Here is a 20,523-nt window from a genome sequence, read left to right as displayed (position 1 = left end):
CTCCACCTCTCCTAGATCCTATTTAAAGGCTGACCACCACTAAGGCAGCATCTCTCTCTGGAGGTTGCTCCTGTGTGGAGTTTTGTGGTGGATATCTTGACTGAAAGCCTCAGCACTGGTGAGTCAAGTCTTTTCTTAGATACCCTCTGGCTATCTATTTACTCTGTAATTACAACTATACACCAAAGTAACCTTCCAAAACAATTTTTTCCTGACCTTTCCAAAAGAGAACTGTTGAAGTCTTTTCTCAGTAATTTCCTCTCTTGCTTTTCCATTCCAATCTCCTGTGATCTTCTTTCATTATGTATTTTGTTTCTCAAAAGAAACAACAGGGAAGGAGCTGCAAAGTGTCTCTAGCATAGTACTTGAATAACTTAAGAAAAAAAGAAAACAAGAAAACAAGGCAGGTCCTCTGACAAAGTCAGAAGGAGCACAATGGAAAGTTTAGGAACACAATTTATAAGGATTTCTGTGCAACAGAAATGAGGTAAGCCAGAGAGATTTAAAGAAACAAATGGCAAATGATAAGGAGAGCTATCTGTTGGAAGTTCTATTTTTTTTGATCCAACTTTACATAAGTTATCTGTAAGACAAATATATTGAATCAGCATTATTATGACTTACTGTTAATAAAAAGTTATTTCATAGTTACAGCTTCAAAACTATGACCTGTTTTCTGAGAGCAACAGCAAGGCATTTGGACAGCTGTTTTAAGGAAGCACTGAAATACAATGCTACTGTTCCTTGTATTATCACACCAGAATGCCTTTCCGTAGACAACCAAGCGACGCCACTGTTTGGCTATGTCTAATCTTTTGTAGCAAACTATCTTTCTCATTAGTACATAAAAAACAAGGTGCATATAATTACAGTTTGCAAGAATAAAAGATGAAAAGACTGATCCATTACATTTACAACCTAACCTTAGAAATTCACTTGTTCAGCAGAAAAATTGTCCAGGAGTCATCAGGCCATGCTGAACCTCAGTAAACCTTCATGTAGCTACAGGTTTAAACACACAAAATTCCCAGGGACTTGTGTCCCGAGTACCAGAGGCAAAGCTAGAAAGAACTCAGATCCACACATTACCTTTATTATCCCTTGCTTGTAAAGAGGAGATAAGAGGCAGTGCTTTGCATGTATAAGTGACTTCTTCGTATTTCAATTAAATATGTTATACAGTCCTATAGGTGATCAGGCATGTTTTTAAGAAAATTCATAAATATGTAGCAAAGAAGCAACCACGCATCACACTGTGTGGGTTGTCAAGATCAAAGTGTCTCACAGAGTCTTTCTGTCACTTTATTACCTTTCAGCTGTGTGTTTAACCTGTCATGTATGGTAACACTGAGGAAAAAATGCAGTTTTATATTCCTTACAATGATCATAAATGCTCTAGGAGACACATGATGGCTGAATCAATAATGGAAAAAGGAAACACTGGAATATCCTCATCCACACTTCTTCAAAGAAATCTCTATTCAACACAAAGATCTCTGAGGTGCCAAAAATAAAAAAAAAAAAAAGGAAGGAGGAACAGTAATCATCATAGCCAACATAACTGCTGTTTTCAAAGAGCTTACTAATTGCATTGGAAAGCAAAAAGCAGAAGGTAATAGGGTACTTCCCTCAGATTTGTGGGTGAAAGAACAAAGCACTAAGTTCAAACAGCTTCCCATGAAAATAAAGACAATCCATAAGAAAAACACAGTACTTTGTGTGGTCCAGCATAAACAAGAAGTCATCAGGCAAGCCATTAAGATCCATGTTGCAGTAACACTTTTGTTCAATAAAAGTTGAAATGGAGATAGGTTTTACTTAAGAATTTAAATCTTGCCTTAGTAAGGGGAAAAAAAATAATGCCATCTTAAAATAAATATCTCATTTAAATAAGTCATCTCAATGAACCAGAATAATTACAAAATATTTACACCATGAAAAAATGCTCCCAACAAATGCTGTTACCATAATATCCAATGCAAAGTAAACCAGAAGTTATTTGCCACAAAATTCTGAGTTAATAAAACCTCTAAGTTATATGTAGCTTTTCCTCTTCCATATTTAATTATATACATTTTAGATGCAGAGTTGACAGAAAGCCAAAAGTAGCAGAGAAACGGGCTTCAAGAGCAAATATTTTCATGACAAACAACTGTCAGAAAAATAGTATCCTGTAGGAAAGGCTCTTTTACAGTAAGAATTCCCTTGAGCAAAGCAGATGACTTAGAATTAGCCATTTAATAAAGCTCAAAATACATTTGCTCCAAATATTCTTCTATTAACTAAGTGAGCTATTATAGGCATTGCTTACTGAACATTTTTGTGTTTTACATGTTAACGTAGGGAAAAAGATTTTGCAAAACCTCCATACTGCATCTTCCACACAAATCAGCTGTTAGTGGGAGCAAAATACAGTGAAGAATCACCTTCATCACTCCCAGTGCAAGTCTTCCTGTTAATCAGCCATGGGAAGAGGCATTAAAAGGGGAAGAGGTGGTATGACAGTGCTTAGCACTGGCTTGATTTGTTACCTAGAGTGCATCTTTGAAGTTGGAAAGTTTATTAAAGTCATTCTTGAAAGTAAAGTAGTTTTTATGCGCAAGACAAGTATAATACATATTAAATTCTAGTGATCTAGTAGACTGGTGCTCCTTAGCTATATTTCCAAAATATAATTTTCAGTCATATGCTCCATAAATGCCTGGAACTGCAGTCTAGCTTATCAGAAAGTTGAACTATATGCAATTTAAAGAAAAGATTAAGAAAAGAGGTAACTGTTTTATTATAAAATCCAATTTGCATTTTAAAAAAATGGACGAAAACTCCAAATGAGATTAACTGAAAATCTCTATCATGTAGAGGCCATCAATGAACACATTTCTGTTTAAAGAAAACAAAAAACATGACACGTTGTATATCTGAAGTTTTATTGATGGGAATGCAAACGTAACTGTGACATAGCACAAAAAATGTTTGTAACATCTAATAATGTGAAATTCTTTAAAACATCTGCAGTCATTTGTAAAAGCTGCAATTAACATTTTAACCGATGTTAACCTCAAAATATTCTTCCAGTAGTCTATTGCAGATGGTTACTTGAAAAAAAAAAATTCCAGTGTCAAAACTTACAGTTAAAAAACCCTATTGTAGGAACTCTATTTTAGGTATTTCATAGAGTTTCATTTCAGAAAGTGCTGACTACTCTTCCTCAGGAATATAAATACTCCCATTTGTTCAAAAGTTGTTTTCCTCCAAGAAGTGGTGTACAGCCCCATGGCTTATTATCACCAAAAACTCAAATGAATGCAGATGCTTATTACTTACATGTTTTTGGTTTAAAATACACTCCCCAGTCACACAGTTCAATTTAATTCATGGATGTGCATTCCTGAGATAGAGATAACATAGTATTTATTTTTCTGGAAGAGATACTAAAAGGAAACAAATCATAACAGAATATTTAGCTGAAGTGTTCCATTTTCTTTAGGCTTTTCTTCCTTTCAAAGAACTTTTCACCTGCTAATGAAGTTTGGAAGAAAGAACGCCATACATCTTTTATTTATCTCTCATGTCTTCATTGCTTGCATCTGATCTGTCAAGAAAAAGATAAATCTACTATTAACTACAAGTAAGCTGAATTAATATTCCATTTCACTTTTTGAATACATAAACCCAGTATGTCCATTTTACAGAACACCACCAGTATGTCTTTGGTGTAGTTAAAATGGAGGAAACAATGAAGTTTGTGTTGTTTTCAGCTTGCTCTGTTATCCACTACTGATATTCCTCTGTAGCAAAGCAGTTTTCCCCAAATACAGGTTACCATAGAGGAATAATCTTCCACGTAATTCATCTTTTAACATTTACAAGCTGCAACTCTGAGACTGAAGTCTGAAAACAATGAAAAACACATTTCAATTCTTTGTGCGTATGTCAGTTTCTACATAACTAAACTAGAACTAAGTCCCTAAAAGCCATGAACACCAAAGTTTGTTTTTGCATAATTCACATGGAAACATCCTTGCTCTCAGTAACCATGCTTCTCTACACAGAGAGCCTGATTGCCACTTCCAAATTTACTTCAAACGTTCTCTTCGTTAGCATAAATGTATTGCATTCCCATTATAAAATGTTGTTGTCAGCACAGTTTAATTACAAGCAGTACTAGGGAATGAGAGCTATGTTTAGACCAGCGTGAGACAGGCTAGTTTTACCTTACTGATGATATGGTGTTGCAATAAAAATCCCCATTGTAAAACATGGAAATAAGCAACATCAGCATTTGCTGAGGGGGGAAAAAAAAAGAGCAAGACCTGTCCCTTCTGAAATCAGCAAACCTATGAAGAGCTGCAAAAAACCTATAAATGGGTCTGGAGAAAGGAACTGAGAAAAGTATTGTTGCTAACAAAACGTACTGTATATTTCATTAAATAGGTGTCTGTTCCTTCACTTAAGTTTATGACACCCAAAAAATCCAGGACTTAAGTTTTTCCTCTTCAGTGCTCCAGGAATGGGTAGGAGAATTATAGTAGAAACTGATTCTTGGAATTGAAGTTTATTCTTCATCCAATGAAGGTATAACCACCAAGCTGTTCAGACTTAGGAACAATCCACTTCAAAAATCAATCCCACTTAAGCTTTTAGGTAGGACTGAGATGGGAGCTAGTGGTTATTCTTTTAGGTAAAATCTGTGCCAGAAGAATTTCAGCTCAGAAAATTAGTAAGTTCTGCTATTCGTGAGAAATGAATAGCCACAAAGAGCTTTATTAATAAGCAACAGTACAATTACCTACTTGCAGAGCTTAGAAATCTACACATACAACTTAAAAGGACCTCAAATGCTTGTGTAAATATTCTGTGGCAATATATTTAAGTAGCTTGATGCAATGTACAAAATTACCAGCTCCAAATTTGGACTGAATCTTAGAATTTCAATCAAAGACAAGCAGAGGACCAGGAATCAACAAGAAGAGACCACAAAATGAGAACTATGCCTACAAGTAGGAAATACTTGATTTGGAATCTATTCTCTGTGATATAAAGCAACAGTGAAGGAGGTTCTATAGTAAGATGTTGCTTATTCACTACAAAATTCTTTTTAATGTTAGAGGATGCAAACTTTCCCTCAGCTAGGCAACAAATCTCTTTGGGGACATGATTTCCAGATAGCATCCCTTCCTTTGAAAAGATTATCAAACGTTTTTATTCCTTAAAAATATAATAGAAATTTTCATTTTAACTGTATCCATGAACAAGTGGGGACAATCAGGTACAATGCTAGATATTTAGTTACACCCTTTAAGGAAATTAATGGCACTGATTCTGGTACATTGCTGACATCTAGTGGCTACCACAGCACAGAACACTTATCCAGGCAAACCATCTCACACATTTTCTTCTCAGATTATACTACACTACCTAATGCATGTACAGTATAAGCGACATACATTAGATAGGGGGAGCTAAAATTAGAACAATACCACACATCACCGTTCTATACATTTAACTGTACACAGGAGGACAAGAGACCAGATCCTTACCAATACGCAACATAAGGAGATACAGAGCAAACAAACCAGGTTCGCAATTGAGAGTGCATATGTAAAATATTGTCTATGCCAGACCCCTTATTTTCTATGTAATTATGAGTCTACCTACACTAGAATCCTTATAACCTGAGCTGGTTAAAGAACTGAAGTTGAACGATTGAAAGCAGTGTACTTATTTTTCTAGGCTGCTTATTCACTGTTTCCAAATACACAACTATAAGATACGGAAAACAGGGACAGGAAAGTAAGAATAAATTGAAGTATAAACTGAGTTACTGCTATACGAATAGAAGTTCAAGAGCACCAGGAATCATTATTTCTACAAGAAATTGTTCTGCTCTGTCTGTAAGAGTATACATAACATTTCATAGTGTATTTTTGGCAGAGGATCTGATACGATCTTTGCATGTGTATTAAGGGTATAAATGAGAGGTAAGTATGAGATAGAGCATCAGTACTCACTGTGTGATTTGATCTGACAGCAGAATTGGACAGAAAGAAAACAAAGGAAATAAAGAAAAAACTTAAAAATAAAATATCAAAGAGTTTAACTGAATGAAAATAGAGCAGTAATTATGTATAGAACAGTATACCTTGGAGCCAGTCCACACCTTCCTGTAAGCCGTCTCCTTTAAGAGCATCACTGGCACTGAAAGAAACAAACCAAACAGTGAAAATATTGCAATAATACCAGTTTCATCACTAAACCTGTAGTCTTCAGAATTGCCAAGCAGCATAAACTACACGTCAGTTTTCTTCACCTGGAGAAGACTGCTTCTCATGTTATGCATTCCCAAGGTAGGAACACCATTTTAAGATGTGGCCTATTTTATTTTGAGAAACTACTCTAGTTTCAGGCTGAGGAATCATTCCTAGAACATGAGGGCCTCTGGAAAAGCACCTACACAAGGGAGAGCCACAGTATTCTGCTGCAGATACACTTAAGCAACACCCTCTGCAGGCAATACTGTTAGAAGATACATCAGTGCTACTTTAGACAGTAAATGAAGTAGCTCTGACCCTCTTCCCATGCAATTTCTATACACTGTGAAGCTGTCAGACTACTATACACCCTAGAACTGTCTATATATAAAGAAAGTCAAGCTGCCATGAGAACAGTGAGAATCTAAAAGAGTGCAACAGCCTAAGGCTCCTTATTCCGCAACTTAAGAAATGTAGCACAGTAGCAAATCTCTGCTGTTATTGTGGTTATCTATAAAATTATTTTTCAAGTAGCTTGAGAATCCATCAGTGTAAAGCTGGGACCATAATAAAACACCCAGGGAAATAAAATTTAATAGTAAAGGGCGTAAATGAACATTTTATTTCTAAGCTTCACTTCGCTGCTGATTTTACTTTTAATTCATAATACCTGAGAACTTCAGTAAAACAAAAATCTAATGCCTATAAAGCAATTAAGAAACACTTCTTTTTTTCCCTCTCCCCTCCTGTGTGAATACAATTTTTTTATTTTTTTTTTTTTTTTCTATAGGAAATCTTTATATCCTCCCAGAAAGGAGAGACAACAGTTCTACTTTCCAGCAAAAACAGTTGCAGCTACTCTTCTGATAAGGGCATTTTGAGCTTGGTTAAGTTTTCTGTTTCAATATTTGGCTAACAGATCTCTTGCGAAAATTTTCAAGTCATGGTCTACATGAAAGCACTGTGTGTTTAAAATAAATTTCACAGCGAGTATTGTAATGTTTCTACTCCTTCCACATATAGCAGCACAGCATTTTATCTGGCTTATTTAGTTTGTATTACATAATGAGTGGCATGAGAGTGCTAGAATATGAATGTACAAATTAACACCAAAAAAAGAGGAAGAAAGAAAATTTACCAGATATGCCAAGGCTTGTCTTTGATGTTTTCTAATGATAATAACTGAGATACTTTCACAGATGATATTGCATCCCTGAGGTCCATCTTGTTAGCAAAGAAAAGAATAGGCATTCGACGGTGCTTAATATCTAGGAGTGAGTAGAAGCAGAACTACTATGATAATATGCAACACTATCTCTGCAAGCATGAAACTGCAAATAATAAAAGATACTTTGCTCACCTGTAAATGCAACTCTTTGAAGATTGTATCCTACCAAGATGCTTGCTGTTGCATCACTTGGCCTCTGATGCATGCTTCAAGAATGCCCACAAACTTTCTGGGAAGCTTTGGGATCTTCCACCCACCTGTCCCCCTACCTTATATAAAGCTGTATCTATAATTTGCTGGTGAAGAAGAGCAGGATTTCAAACAGCTCCCTAAAAATACTACACATCTCTGCTTAGTGAAGACTGGATATGTAAAACGGATGTTTAAAAAATGATTCGCATTCATTCATATCATCCCAAAAGCAGAATCATACAATTAGTCTGTGTTATCTTATAACATCTTGGAGAGCATCCTTGGCTTTCTTCAAAAAAACCATGAAGCAGGAAAAAATATGCATGTCCAGACACCTCTTGTCCTACTTTCACTTGAACTAAGGCTTCACTTCCAGAAGCTTGCCTCAGTCAGCAATGGGAACCACAGAGCAAACCAATGACCTTGGTACAATGCCAATCTCTAGCATACTCGTGCATGCAAAAGCATAAGCCTCTCTGATTACCACAAAAGGTAAAAGAGCCATCACAAGGAAATGAAGTATACATATGTCAGGTTAAAGAGAACAAAATAGAAAATAAATAAATAAATAAATAAATTACTTCTATCATTGCTAAGAATTTTTCACATTATTAATAAATAAATCAACCAAGGATTATCAATCCAGCAGGGTTATCAAAAATGCAGAGTTAAGTCAATGAATTCTTGATAGGAAAAGATCTTTAAAAAAAAAAAACAAAAAAACAACACTATTTCTTAGAACAGTATAAGGAAAAGGATGCTTCACACAGGAAACAAGTGAAGGATTTATTTGGAGCTTTAAACGTAAGTGAGCTGACCTCGTGAGGGAAGATGGCAGACACCTACCCCCATTCCCTAGGTATCTGCTAAATAAACTGATAGCCACAGGTATTTACATTTTTCCTACCTTATTACATTATTTCCAACTATGCCATGTTCTCGCCTCCTTCCTCTCCTCCAACTTTTGCTATTAATGGAAAGCTAACATTTTCTTGTTGCAAACAGTTATGAGCTAACACATTAAGAAAACTCAAACACCACAGATGTGTGATGGGCAACTTTGAAATAACATGAAATTTCTATACATTCAATATTCTTTATAAAGAAGCATGTGTTGGAGGGCAAGTGACCCAAGAGTCAACATCTAAACAGGTAATCTAAAGACTGCGATTATGCAAAATGGTCAAATTTGATAAACAAAATAATGCAACAATGGTCATTAAACAAGATGTTATGTGTTTGTGGACAGTACCCTCTACAACTAAAAAAGAAATGGCTCTTATCCTTGAAACAGTCCCAGGTAGTACAACTTCTAACATCGTTAACACTTCACATTACACATTCCCTTTCACTTGACCACTTCAGACTAAACCAGGCAAAAAGAGATGGAACTTCCTACTACACTAAAGGACTGCCTAAAATTTTCAGGGATTGGAATCTACACAAGGTTGTTAACCAGTATGCATTTAAACCTTAAAAAAAAAAAAAAAAAAAAAAAAAAAAAAAAAAAAGTACATTTATTTGAACCAAGGTTTGCAGAGGCTGAAGCAAAGAAGAGCAATAAGTAAGGTATGCAGAGGAAGAATAGAACAAATGGCTTTAAACTGGAAGAGGGTAGATTTAGACTATATATTAGGAAGATCTTTACCGTGAGGGTGGTGAGACACTGGAACAGGTTGCCCAGAGAAGTTGCAAATGCCCCCTCCCTGGAAGCATCCAGGCTGGATGTGGCTTTGAGCAACCTGGTCTAGTGGGAGGCATCCCTACCCACGGTAGGGGGAGTGAAATGAGATCATCTTAAAGGCCCCTTCCAACACTTCCATTCTATGATTACTGTAGTAAAACAGCTGTAGGTTGATTCAGTTAAAAAACACTTTTACCGAACATTACATGCTTTGCTTCTCTGAAGGTCTATTAAAATCCAAAACAATAAAACAAGAACACTGCTACTGCACTTGACCTAAGCTGCTCCAAGGCAAAAAACACTGAACCATCTGTTCTAGGTTCCAGGGAATATTCTAGGTAGCCACAGCCATGACCTTTCAAAACTAGAAGACACGAAATTTATCAAAAACTGAACAGTTCTGACATGTGAGATCAGTGTTAGAAACCTGCTAATTCATAAACAAAACACCTAAGCTTGCATCTCCCCAGCCTTAATATTTTCACAACACACTATAGTAGTCTTGACCTCTCATCCTTAGTTTTGCATGGTTTCCATTTTATCTACAGAATCACCTTTTTACCAATGTGGTTAATACCTGCTTTGTTACAAAATTCCTTAATCCATAGGTAATCCACCTTCAGCCCTTGGTTCACCTCTACCCTCCCCCTGAACTCTGCAAGGCTGCCATTTCTGTGCATGCATTTGAAGTAACCCATACTGCTGAATGTGAAACAAATTGAGCTCAGACAGTTCACACACAGTTAGCTACCACATCTTTGCTGATCCATTCATGTATCAGATGCAGTCTGCGTGGAAAAAAACTGTAACAATACAATTGTTCCTACCACATATCACTATCCCTGGTTAGAAATACAGAAGCCAGCTTCTCCTTTCTTAGTGTCAGCAAAGTAAATCCACAAGTTAAGGCTCTACTAGCTAAATAGACATGAAAATACAGTACAATTTCACTTTACATTTCCCACATGTAGTTTTACATTCTAGCTGCTCGAAGCAACTACCTATTATCACAAAACCCAGATAAAATTGCATATTGCTTAGAAATACATAAGTTTGATTCCATGTATGGAAAAGTGAATAATGGAAGAATTGACCTCAAAACTTAAAAGAATACAGACTTGGAGTAAACAAACAAACCCTTAAAAACAAGTTCCTTATTGTGAATCCTCACATATCTTCTTATATCCAATTTGTCCTTTTATAAGCAACTGAAAATGTCTAGTACAATTATATATGTGATAGCCAGAAACGAGGATAATTAAAATAAAATAAAAAAAAAAACACAATGAGATTTAAAAATGGAAAGTTACATTAAAGGAATTGGCCATCTTCACAGAAAAAAATCAGAAAAGCAAATTCTTGTGCGTGTATGTTGGTCACTACATACAGACAGCATTCTAGCTTCCAAGAGTTCAAAATCTGTTCTTCATCAAACCAGTTCTGTTTTTGTTATGTACAGATTAACAAGAGATGAGTCCAACTCAATGTACCCAACTTAGGTATGACCAGTTTGTAATAGTAAGTTTACAAGAAAAAAGAAAAAAACAACCCAAAACTTACCCATGATTATCATTCTCATTTCAGTATTCATGTACACATAAAATATTTGTAATATATTCAGAACGTGTCAGGTAAGAAGGGCTGTTCTTACTGCAATGTAACAAATATGGAGACAGAAGGGGAAAGAGGTCTCCTCACCTGGATGGTTCAGAAGAGCGTCAAGTTCTTCTTTGGCCACAACCATTCTTAATTTGTCACTGCTATCAATGACAAAAATAATGGCTTGGCCTTCTCTGCATAACATAAAAAGAGCAAAGAGGCAAATTATAGGTTCTCTTAGACTGCGATTAAGGCTTCAGAAGAAATACCAGAAAAGGCAAACAAACCCAAGTTTTTCCTCTCATTTTCTCATTACCATTAACATTTGATTCCAGCCCTATTTCTGAAATTCAACCTTTTGATAACTTGCATAAATTCTTCTGAGACATGAGATTGTTAGCTGTGTGGCTTGTGCAGGGTTCAGGCTACAGAACAGCAGCTTTGGAAATACTGATTTCACCACCATCAAGGTGAAAAATGAACTCTGAAAATGTAATCAAAACTGCTACACTCAAGAAGGATTTTCACTAAAAACCTTTTGTTTCCTACACTAAAAGAAGTCTGTTTAAAGAATAAACAACATAAAAGTGAGCATTCACCAAAGATAAAATGCACGTCCGTGTGTTTAACAACTAAGGCACATTTGGATTATTTAACTTCTACAACAGTCTGCATTAATATTGTTTTGCTTTTGAACAAGAAGTGAACATTCTCAACTATTTCAAATCATTAAGACAACTTGCTGGCAATGTGACTATAGACAAAACATACCCATGTGCTATTCAACTCATGATTTCAGCATTTTACCGATATAGTATGACTTTGTTTTTCATTTACTGAGACTTCAAAGCAAAAGAAAGATCCAACAATTCAGTGAGTTCATCATCATAGTATCACAGTCTTGTGCAGGTTGGGAGGGACCTTAGAGATCATCGAGTCCAACCCCCGGGATTCGAGCCTCTGTGTAGCCAAGCGGCACTTCTACCACTTGCGCCACAGGGGGGATTCGAACCTGGGCCTACCGGTGTTGCAACATGGCATTCCTACCACTGCGCCACCCGGGCACACTAAGAGTTGCTACAGGAGACTCGCAAAAAATATTTGTAATTTCAATTTTAATGCAATACTTATTTCTCTTTTGTTTTCCTGGCATTTTAGGAGTCTAATTTAAGTCTAAGGGCATCACAGAAATCCAAAATTTCTGGGAAAAACAATTAATTCATGAACAACAATGAAAAATCTCTTGCCCGTGCAAATTTCTGAATTGCTAATGCATTTTTTTTTTTTTTGCGTGAAAAGGAGACGAAACATTAATCCTTAATTAAAGAATACCTCAAGTTCTATCAAACTAAACATTATAATCTCCAGAACTGAAAATACAACCAGTATGCATGACTTAATAATGTTCACCTCATGTAAGTCAGCAGCAGATATCACAGAACACTGAAACAACAGAAATGAACCTTCACATTTCTAAACTAAAAAAAAAACAAACAAGAAACAGAAAAGACAACAGTGTCTTTTACCAATACGGCAATTCTCTGAGTACTGCATCAAGCTCCCAAGCCCCTAATATGAGACATAGACATCACGAGAAGATTTTGAGGGGAGGCCTTACAGTGATCTGCCAGTACTTAAAGGAGGCCTACAGGAAAGATGAGGAGAAAATCTTTACAAGGGTATGTGGCGGTAGGATAACAGATGACAGTTTTAAACCAGAACACTAGTTAAACTGGACTTAGATCAGATATTATGAAGATATTCTTCACTATGAGAGTGGTGAATCGCTTCAACAGGCTGTCCTGAGAAGTTGTGGATGCCCTATCCCTGGATGTGTTCAAGGATGGGGCTTTCTTTGGGAAGCCTGATCTGGCAGTAAATATTCCCACCCATGGCAGGAGGGTTGGAACAAAAAGACTAAGGTCCCTTCCAAACCAATCCATTCCATGAATATCAGTCCACAAATAACATACCATTGTATAACGTATGGCAAGTACCCTGCTTAATAGATAACATGTATTTTGGTGAAGTAAGAAAGAATACTTGGTTTATATGTACTACCTCATTCTCTGAGGCTCCTAAGATTAAAAAAAAAAACCAACAACACAATCACTATCACCAAAAACACCATCAGCCAATGTTTTTTGAGCCTTAAAGTCTCTTACCCACAGAGGAACACAAAAGCAAAAAAAACCTAATTTACCTTGGTGCTTTGTTACAGGACTGAAATTGTACAGAAGAAAGAGCAATCTCATCTATAGCATTATCTCCTAATCTCTGTGGTAATGAGATGTTCCCATGAGTGCATTAGTTAACAACGTACAAAATACCCCAGTTTTGTGGGTTTTTTTAGGAATTGCTTTTATCTACAACAACCTCCTGCCAAACCCCATAAGTCTTCTCTGAATTATTTCTGAACACTAAATGTAATTAGACTTCTGTCTAAACAATGTACATGCCAGCTAATATGAACTGTAAGGTTTTAAAACAAATAATAGACTTACTTGTAGTAATGCTCCCAGAGGTTTCTGTATCTGCCTTGGCCTGACATATCAAACACTGTGAAAGACAAACTGCAAAGGAAAGAAGTAAGTCAGACACAAAGAACAAAATCAAGCCATTTTCTTTGCTGCTCTGACAAAAATAAAATAAAAAATTAAAAATCCCAACCATCTGCAAAAGATTCAAAACTGTACCTGTCTTCGATCTACCCTACTTAGCTATGTGGTATTACCATATTTCACAACAGAAAATGTGTTTATTACCTGTTTAAAAAGCAAAATCGTTTATGGAAAGTTGCACTGAATACAAAATAAGCTCTCATTCAGCCTTTCCTTTTACCACATTACTACTGACCATTGTTTATAATACTGAGTAAATAAAATTCATAGAATCTGTGAATCTTTAAGGTTGTAAGATACCAAGAAGATCATCCAATCCAACCATGAGCCCGTCACCACCATGCCCACTAACCATTTCTCTCCATACCACATCTACATGGTTCTTCAACACACTCTACCACCTCCTTGGGCAGCCTGTTCCAATACCTCACCACTCTTTCTGGGATGAATTTTTTTCCTAATATCCATCCAACCCGGATCTCCCTTGGCACAGCATATGGCTGTTACCTCTCGTCCTATTGCTGTTATCTGGGAGAAAAGGCGAACCCCCACCTTGGCACAACCTCCTTTCAGGCAGTTGTAGAGGTCCCCCCTGAGCCTCCTCTTCTTCAGACTGAACAACCCCAGCTCCCTCAGCTGCTCCTCATAAGACTTGTATTCTAGACCCCTCACCAACTTTGTTGCCCTTCTCTGGGCCTCGACATCTTTCTTGGAGCGAAGTGTCCAAAACAGAACACAGTACTTGAGGTATGGCCTCACCAGAGCCAAATAATGAGTGACAATTATTTCCTGAGTCCTGCTGACTATTTCTGTAGAAGCCAGGATGTCATTCTTGGCTACACCACTGGCTCATGTTTAGCTGGCTGTCAACTAACACTCCCAGATCCTTTTCTGCCATGCAGCTTTCCAGCCACTCTGCCCTAAGCCTGCAGCCTTGCATGGGGTTGTTGTGGCCATACTGCAGCACTTGCCACCTGGTCTTGTAGAACCTCCTACAATTGGTTTCACTCCATTAATTCAGCTGATCCAGATCATTTCGTTCTAATTTGGCTTTAGAAGGAGATGAGGTCTGCAAAATTACAGATTATTTCTCCTATTACAGGACCAGACTAAGGGAAAGTAATATAGAGGTTAAGATTTAAACTCACACACAGCCAAACCCAAAGCCTGTCTTATGTGCTTTACTGAGAAAGAACCCAGCTGTGAGCCTCCTGTAGAAACAGGAAACCCATCAATCCCACACGTCAGTTCAAAGAAGAAATAACTTTCTTGCAGACTGACTGCACTAGTTAAAAAAATAGCGTGAAGGTTACAGTATAATAAAATCATATCTAACGTTACCTCCTTGAAATATTTTTGTCTCGCCAAATCACTTTCGCAAATCCTGACTTTCCTAATAGCTTGGCCTTCAACTCAGTCAGTACCTTCTTCCTTTCCTGACCTTTGCCCCTGCCATCTTTACATTGCTAAGGCTGTGACCACCATTTTTCATTTAATGAGATTAGTCTGCAAGCTCTTCAGAACCTCTTCAGTGAGAACACTTAATGGAATACAAGTTACCATCTAAGCAACTGCCTCTCTTGAAGATTGTAAGAGTGCTCCACTCTCAAACTCTTGAGAGAAATCAAATGCTTACATACACTGCTTGTTTATATTCACTATTTTTACAGCAGCAGAAAATATAGAATATATTCTATCACTGCCAGTGCTGAACTGTGGTTATGACTTCTGGATACTACAACATGACAGCACACTGCAGTGTTTTGTCACACCATCACCAATTACATTCAATTATATCATATTGACAGAGTGATGCAAGTCCAACTAATGTGTATAATTACAGTTAAAAGGGAGAAAATTAAAGGATCCATTACCTGGATGTCTTGAATTTCTCTATACTGAATCCTATAGTTGGAACAATGTCCTGAGTTTGAGCCTTGAAAGGAAAAGTATAGATTTTAGAATCAGGTTAGGAAACATGTAAATATTGATTTCTACTGGAAACATCAATACATCACGCATCTGTTTTTCCCAATACAGAATATACAATGCTAACCACAACATTTTTATAAATCCAGATACCGTATATTCAAGGATTTACCTTTGCTTGCAAAAGGAGTGGATGCAACTGGACAAAGGCTTTGCAGAAGGAAGACGTTTTTACCTTAGAAGTGAGATCACACTCTTTTATGTTACGCTGTGTATGTACGTTTGGACATTAACATATCTTTATTTCTTTAATAAATGGAAGATAACAGTGTAAAGACTGCAACTGAGGTCAAAACTCAAAATACTTGGTTAACACGAACAAGTCTGCACAATACCCCATGTCTACTTGATAAATGAGGGTACACTTCTATCAAAATACCAGATGAGCAGTACTCAGTGTGTAGCACTAGACCGGAGGGGTTGGTTTGACACTGATAAGAATTCAGCAGGCATTACACTACTGCCCAATTGTAGTTCTGCTCAAACTACCAGATCACTGAAAGAAATCATCATTTGTCACAGAGGAATGGGGAAAATGTAAAGCATTATCAGTTGATCTGACTGGCAACCAGGTTCACCGCTGAGCTACCAAAGTTAATTTATCAGCTGAGTTGGTACAACAGAATAGCTCCTTCAAGAAGCAGTAATATTGAGCAGGAAGAAAGATCACATTTAGATTACAGAAAGATCCTTATGTTATAGAACTGAGAAAGCAATGCACAATCCTTTCACAAACCTCCTAGAGCCCCTTATTAAAAACAGTTGACTCCTCACATACAAGGGAAACAGCTTAGTTTATTAATCTACCTGCAGCTTTATTATGACAGAGGTATTTCACCATCACGAACAGATAAGCTGACAGTTCCTTTCAACAAGAGAAAAATCTGTTACAGAAATAACACCTCTAGTATTTCAAATGTATTTACTGGGCTCAGCAGAAACAACTGCAGACAGGCAGAGAAACACTTCTAATTGCCAGACAATATAAAGATTGCTCCTACAGCAAGGTAGCAGCCGTTCTTAAGAAGTGTGCTGATCCAGAGCTCAAAATCATCAGTCATCTGAACTTCCTAAAACCAATCTCATAAATTCTGATCCAATAATGTCTCTTGAGAATTTGCCCCGTCCTGTAACGAGAGGACTTCTACAAGTTGTATGCAAAGCCACCTTCCTAAAGCATCTCATTAGATGAAAACATTCAGAAACAAATTCCCACTACATGACTTACAGTAAAGCAAAGAAGAAATAAGTTCTATTTACTTGAGTATTCCTCAGAACCTTCTCTTATACTGACTGCTGAGATAAATCTTGAAGTCAGTTCTCAAGTCTGGTTAGGAAATCTTCAGCGCTTAATACATGACATAAAATCCTGCTAAAATGAAGATCTCAAAAAATGATGTACAAAAATGATATAAACTGTAGCAGTTCCCTCAAACAATTAGCAACAGCCAGTAAGCAGTTTCATAGTCTGAAGAGTAGCAGACTCTTTATGAAGTTACATATTTAAACAAGGCCCAAGGTATTCTTCAAGAGAAGTTCCATGGAAGTTAAAAAATAAAAGCCGTGTAAAGCAATAAAAATAAAAATAAAAAAAAATAGAATTCACAGCATCCCAAACTCCCATAGCCAGGATACACGAACCTCCACCTCTGAGCACGCCCATCAATACTGAACTATTTCTCTACCATAAACACATCTGAAACCAAGGGAAATCTCCTTTAAATTTTGCCCACGATGCTGGACACACCAACTGGCCCAGCAAAAGCTTTTCACTGGATGAACTGCAAGTATTGATGTTATTTGTTTTGTAAGCTACTTTGCTTCAAACACGCTGAAATCACCTGCTAGTGTTCATCTTCCCACTATTTATTATTCCATTATTTGTCATATATTTATTATTTCTCAAAAACACATTAAATGAAACATGATAAATGCAAGCAAATACAAGTCGTGAAGCAACTGTTTTAATCCACATTTGGCAATTCAATCCTAAGTGAAGTTCTCTAACATTGAAGTGACTTAAGAAAGGTGTTCCAGATCCTCAGTAGTCACAAACCCTTTTTTACTGATGGGTTTCTGACCATTAACAATGTTGGTTCCTTGGTAAAAATTTTCATAACATGCATGTGGTTGCTTACACTTAGTTTTAGTTAGTTTGGAACTCTTAAGATATGTTTGTTCCACAGTACTAAATCAAACAACACTTTGCATGTTTTTCACAATCACATTCAGTATAACAGCCCGCATCATCAGCTCCTCAGTAAAACATTAACAGTAAACAAAACAGCCTACTTACATTTGAAGGCTTAAGTTTATTGATGATGGTTGTTTTGCCGCTGTTGTCCAAACCAAGGCACAAAACATGAACCTCCTTTTTCTTCAGCCCAAGCCACCCTGCTAGCTTGTCAAACAGTCCCATAGTTCTGGGTCAAACACACACGGATCACCTGTTGTTCAGAAAATACAAGGAGGGAATAGCTGTTGGAAAAGGGCAACGCAGACAGCAGCACTGGCACAGCAAGTGGGCATGTGGTTAAGAAGCCCTTAAACTTTTCAAAGGACAGCAGGAATAAGACTCTGCACAAACACCGTCGCAGCAGGTTCCCTCGCTATGCTAAGCAAATGGAGCATAAGCTGATTACAGCCAAGAAGCCCTTGCACGAACGAGATTGGCTGCTTATAGCTCTGTCTATGTAAAGGAGCCGTCCTCAATTCACTGGACAACAACTCTGTGGTGGTTCCAAGCAGCCCCAGTAAGGGCATCACTCCAACACCTCCTTACCTGCCACTCAACCCACAGAAGGGGAGTAAAGCACATTTTACTTCAAACTGCCCATAGTCCCTCAGTCATCGCAACTTACACAACAAAGTAAAACAATATTTACCTTCCTCAGCACCTGCTAATGTGAGCTGCTGAACCTGGAAGCAAACTGAGCATACTGCCAGTTCAATTCGAACTCTAATTGTAATGGGCTTTGCAGACATTAGCACGTGTCAACTGAGATCCCATGCGCCACAAATAGAAACCCTGATTATATCAGGTTCAGCACACAGCAAGCCAGACAATGCAGCATTCATTTGTGTGCCACCTGGAAGCCAAAGCCCTGCTCCTGCCGACAACACTGTCCTAAGTCAGCGGGCAGCTGCACTCCCAGGAGCTTCTATCACACCTCCCACAGGGTGCCTGGCTGTGCACACTTTGCTAAGAGGATAAGCCTCGTCTACCCCGAATCAAATCCTCCGAGAACAACTTCCCCTATGAGCTGCAATCAAACAACCGTGACACATTCGCTAACAAGGCATTTAATTAATACCAGAGGAAACTGGTATGGCAGTAACCTAGAGCAGCTTTGTGCGCAACAGATTTAACAATCCTGACATTACCTACAGCTATTCCCTCAAAGAAAAAAAGTAATCAGGAGTTTTCTTCTAACTCCACTTACTTTATGCCTAACTCCTTATTTTAACATGCACTGGAAGCAGATTAAAGCTTCCTGTTTATTATCAAGTAAACTTCACAAACCCCTGCTCCAGAACACGTTACTTTCTAGTCCAACCAGGAGTCTCATCTATAAACTCTAAAGGTGAGGTCTGCAGAATAAAACCACACGGTTTCCTATAGGAAACATTCCCCAACAGTTTTACATTTTTGAGCTGACTCGCTACAGGCTGTAATGCAGAGATCAGCCCAGTGTTAATCACTGGGTAAAGCAGCAGCTCTCCAAAACACATCACCTTAAGCGTAGAAGGTCCAGTAAAGTATTTAAGTACAAAGCTCTGCTAACTAACCACAACCTGAAGACTGCAGAACAGTGTGGAAGATGTTGAAGGACTAATGTAAGAGGAATTACATATATGTTTTTCATTGCTAAATATTTCTGTCTGTTCAAAACTTGCTGTCAGTCCCATTGAGACAAGATAACTCAGGACTACCTCACACCTCTGAGGCCTGGGAGGGCAACAGATATTGGAGCTGGAAAGGAGAGAAGCTCATAGGCACTTTTAGAACAAAAAAAGGAGAGAATGCAAGAACTCAAAACACACTTCTATGGCTTACAGCCTGCAAGGCTGCATACTGCATCAGATACACCCTAAAATTAGTTAAGTCAGCGTGCAGCCCAGGAACTTCTCAAACTCCAGTAACCTTCTCTACCTGAAAACCTAAGTCCGTCCGAGGCATTAGCGACAGTCAACGGCTGCACGGCTCTGGAGAGATGCTGTGCTACAGCCACCTCCCCCCGCACACAGCACTTACACATCACGACGGCACAGCCAGTGCTACAATCGTGGGCTGCGCTCTGGAGCTCCCTACATGGAGAGCTCAGAGTGACCCAGCACTCAGCGCCGGAGCCGAGAAGCCGCTGCCAGGCCCACAGCTCAACACAGCTTTCGGTCTGAGACTCACACAGCAACAGGCAGCGAGTGCGAACGGCTGCACCTCCAGGGCAGCCCTGAAGCAGCAGAACCGAGCTCCCTGCCCACGTTTCCTTGCAGAAAGCTGACCCATCCGACCCGACGGCACACACAACCCCCAAGCCCCCATCCGCAACACACACCTCGGCCTACGAAATGTCGGCCGGGCTGAGCCCCGCCGCCGCCTGAGCCGTTGCCGTGGCAGCCAACGCCGCTTCCGGGGAATTCCTGCCGTTAGCGCCGACTCAACGCCTCAGAGCTCGGCCCCTGTGGGCGGTGCCTCGCGGTGCTTTCGGTTTTGCCGGGCTACGTTGGGCAGATATGGGATCGGGTTGTATGTGTGCTATGCAGGTTTAAGGTGGCTTAAAAAACGTGGTAGATTGAAGCTGAATTGCAGTCTTTTTCCCGTCACGTACCTGCGTTTAAATGCCACAGCTGACGGGGTGTCCAATCTATTATTTCTGTGCTGCCAGATCTAAAACATCTCTTTGAGTTTGTATTTTACTTTTAAACAGAAGCCACGAGTGAAGGGTGGACAGCACCTGC

At 38.3% G+C, this 20,523-nt stretch overlaps 1 protein-coding gene and 1 long non-coding RNA gene across 2 annotated transcripts; one reads left to right on the top strand and one right to left on the bottom strand.

Moving 5' to 3' along the window:
* Nucleotides 1-2,910: 2,910 nt before the first annotated feature.
* ARL6 (ADP ribosylation factor like GTPase 6) lies at nucleotides 2,911-20,251 on the bottom strand. Its single transcript, XM_015878917.2, has 8 exons — nucleotides 20,121-20,251; nucleotides 17,861-18,011; nucleotides 15,450-15,511; nucleotides 13,459-13,527; nucleotides 11,054-11,148; nucleotides 7,390-7,519; nucleotides 6,143-6,198; nucleotides 2,911-3,592 (listed from the first exon to the last, which is right to left on the bottom strand). The coding sequence occupies exons 2-8, from the start codon at nucleotides 17,981-17,983 to the stop codon at nucleotides 3,567-3,569; spliced, it is 561 nt and encodes a 186-aa protein (XP_015734403.1). The 5' UTR covers nucleotides 17,984-18,011; nucleotides 20,121-20,251; the 3' UTR covers nucleotides 2,911-3,566.
* Nucleotides 3,547-7,384, top strand: LOC107321738. The gene is made up of 2 exons (XR_001558660.2): nucleotides 3,547-3,628; nucleotides 7,042-7,384. It is a non-coding gene; the product is annotated as an uncharacterized LOC107321738 (long non-coding RNA).
* Nucleotides 20,252-20,523: the final 272 nt, after the last annotated feature.

The sequence above is a fragment of the Coturnix japonica genome, chromosome 1 (genome assembly GCF_001577835.2).
Source record: "Coturnix japonica isolate 7356 chromosome 1, Coturnix japonica 2.1, whole genome shotgun sequence".
NCBI lineage: Eukaryota > Metazoa > Chordata > Aves > Galliformes > Phasianidae > Coturnix > Coturnix japonica.
Note: the sequence above shows the minus strand (reverse complement) of the source record. Positions and strands in the feature narration are given on the sequence as shown.